We start from the raw sequence: 341 nt of genomic DNA on the forward strand, positions 1-341 counted from the left end.
CCGAAAGCGAGGGGGCAGTACGGGAGGCGGCCTGAGGCAAGCCGAGGCCCTGAGCGAGGTACCGGTCCATGCATCCGAACTGGCCGCGGTTTTCGAACTCGTACACGAACATCGGCGCAAAGGCAGACGTGAGGCGGACGGTCCAGTCGAGGGGAATGTGCACGGAAGCGGTGGCTGGTGAGCTGAAGGGACGAAGGAATTGCGGGTAAAGGCGAATAGGGGAGAAACGCAATGAGGTGGAAAGCAGGAAGGGAGGAAATGGGTTGAGAAAGAGGCAGTAGGTAGTTGCGAATGGGAAGTCGCAGATCAAAATATATTATATTATCTAATAGCTTTCTTTT

At 55.1% G+C, this 341-nt stretch overlaps 1 protein-coding gene across 1 annotated transcript in view; it reads right to left on the reverse strand.

Moving 5' to 3' along the window:
• Nucleotides 1–341, reverse strand: part of LOC119591773 — a 15010-nt gene that overhangs the window by 1690 nt on the left and 12979 nt on the right. Inside the window, exon 7 of the mRNA XM_037940518.1 lies at nt 22–182. Coding sequence (XP_037796446.1) covers nt 22–182 — 161 coding nt within the window. The remainder of the gene's footprint in view (nt 1–21; nt 183–341) is intronic.

Source organism: Penaeus monodon, chromosome 29 (assembly GCF_015228065.2).
Source record: "Penaeus monodon isolate SGIC_2016 chromosome 29, NSTDA_Pmon_1, whole genome shotgun sequence".
NCBI classification, from domain to species: Eukaryota; Metazoa; Arthropoda; class Malacostraca; order Decapoda; family Penaeidae; genus Penaeus; species Penaeus monodon.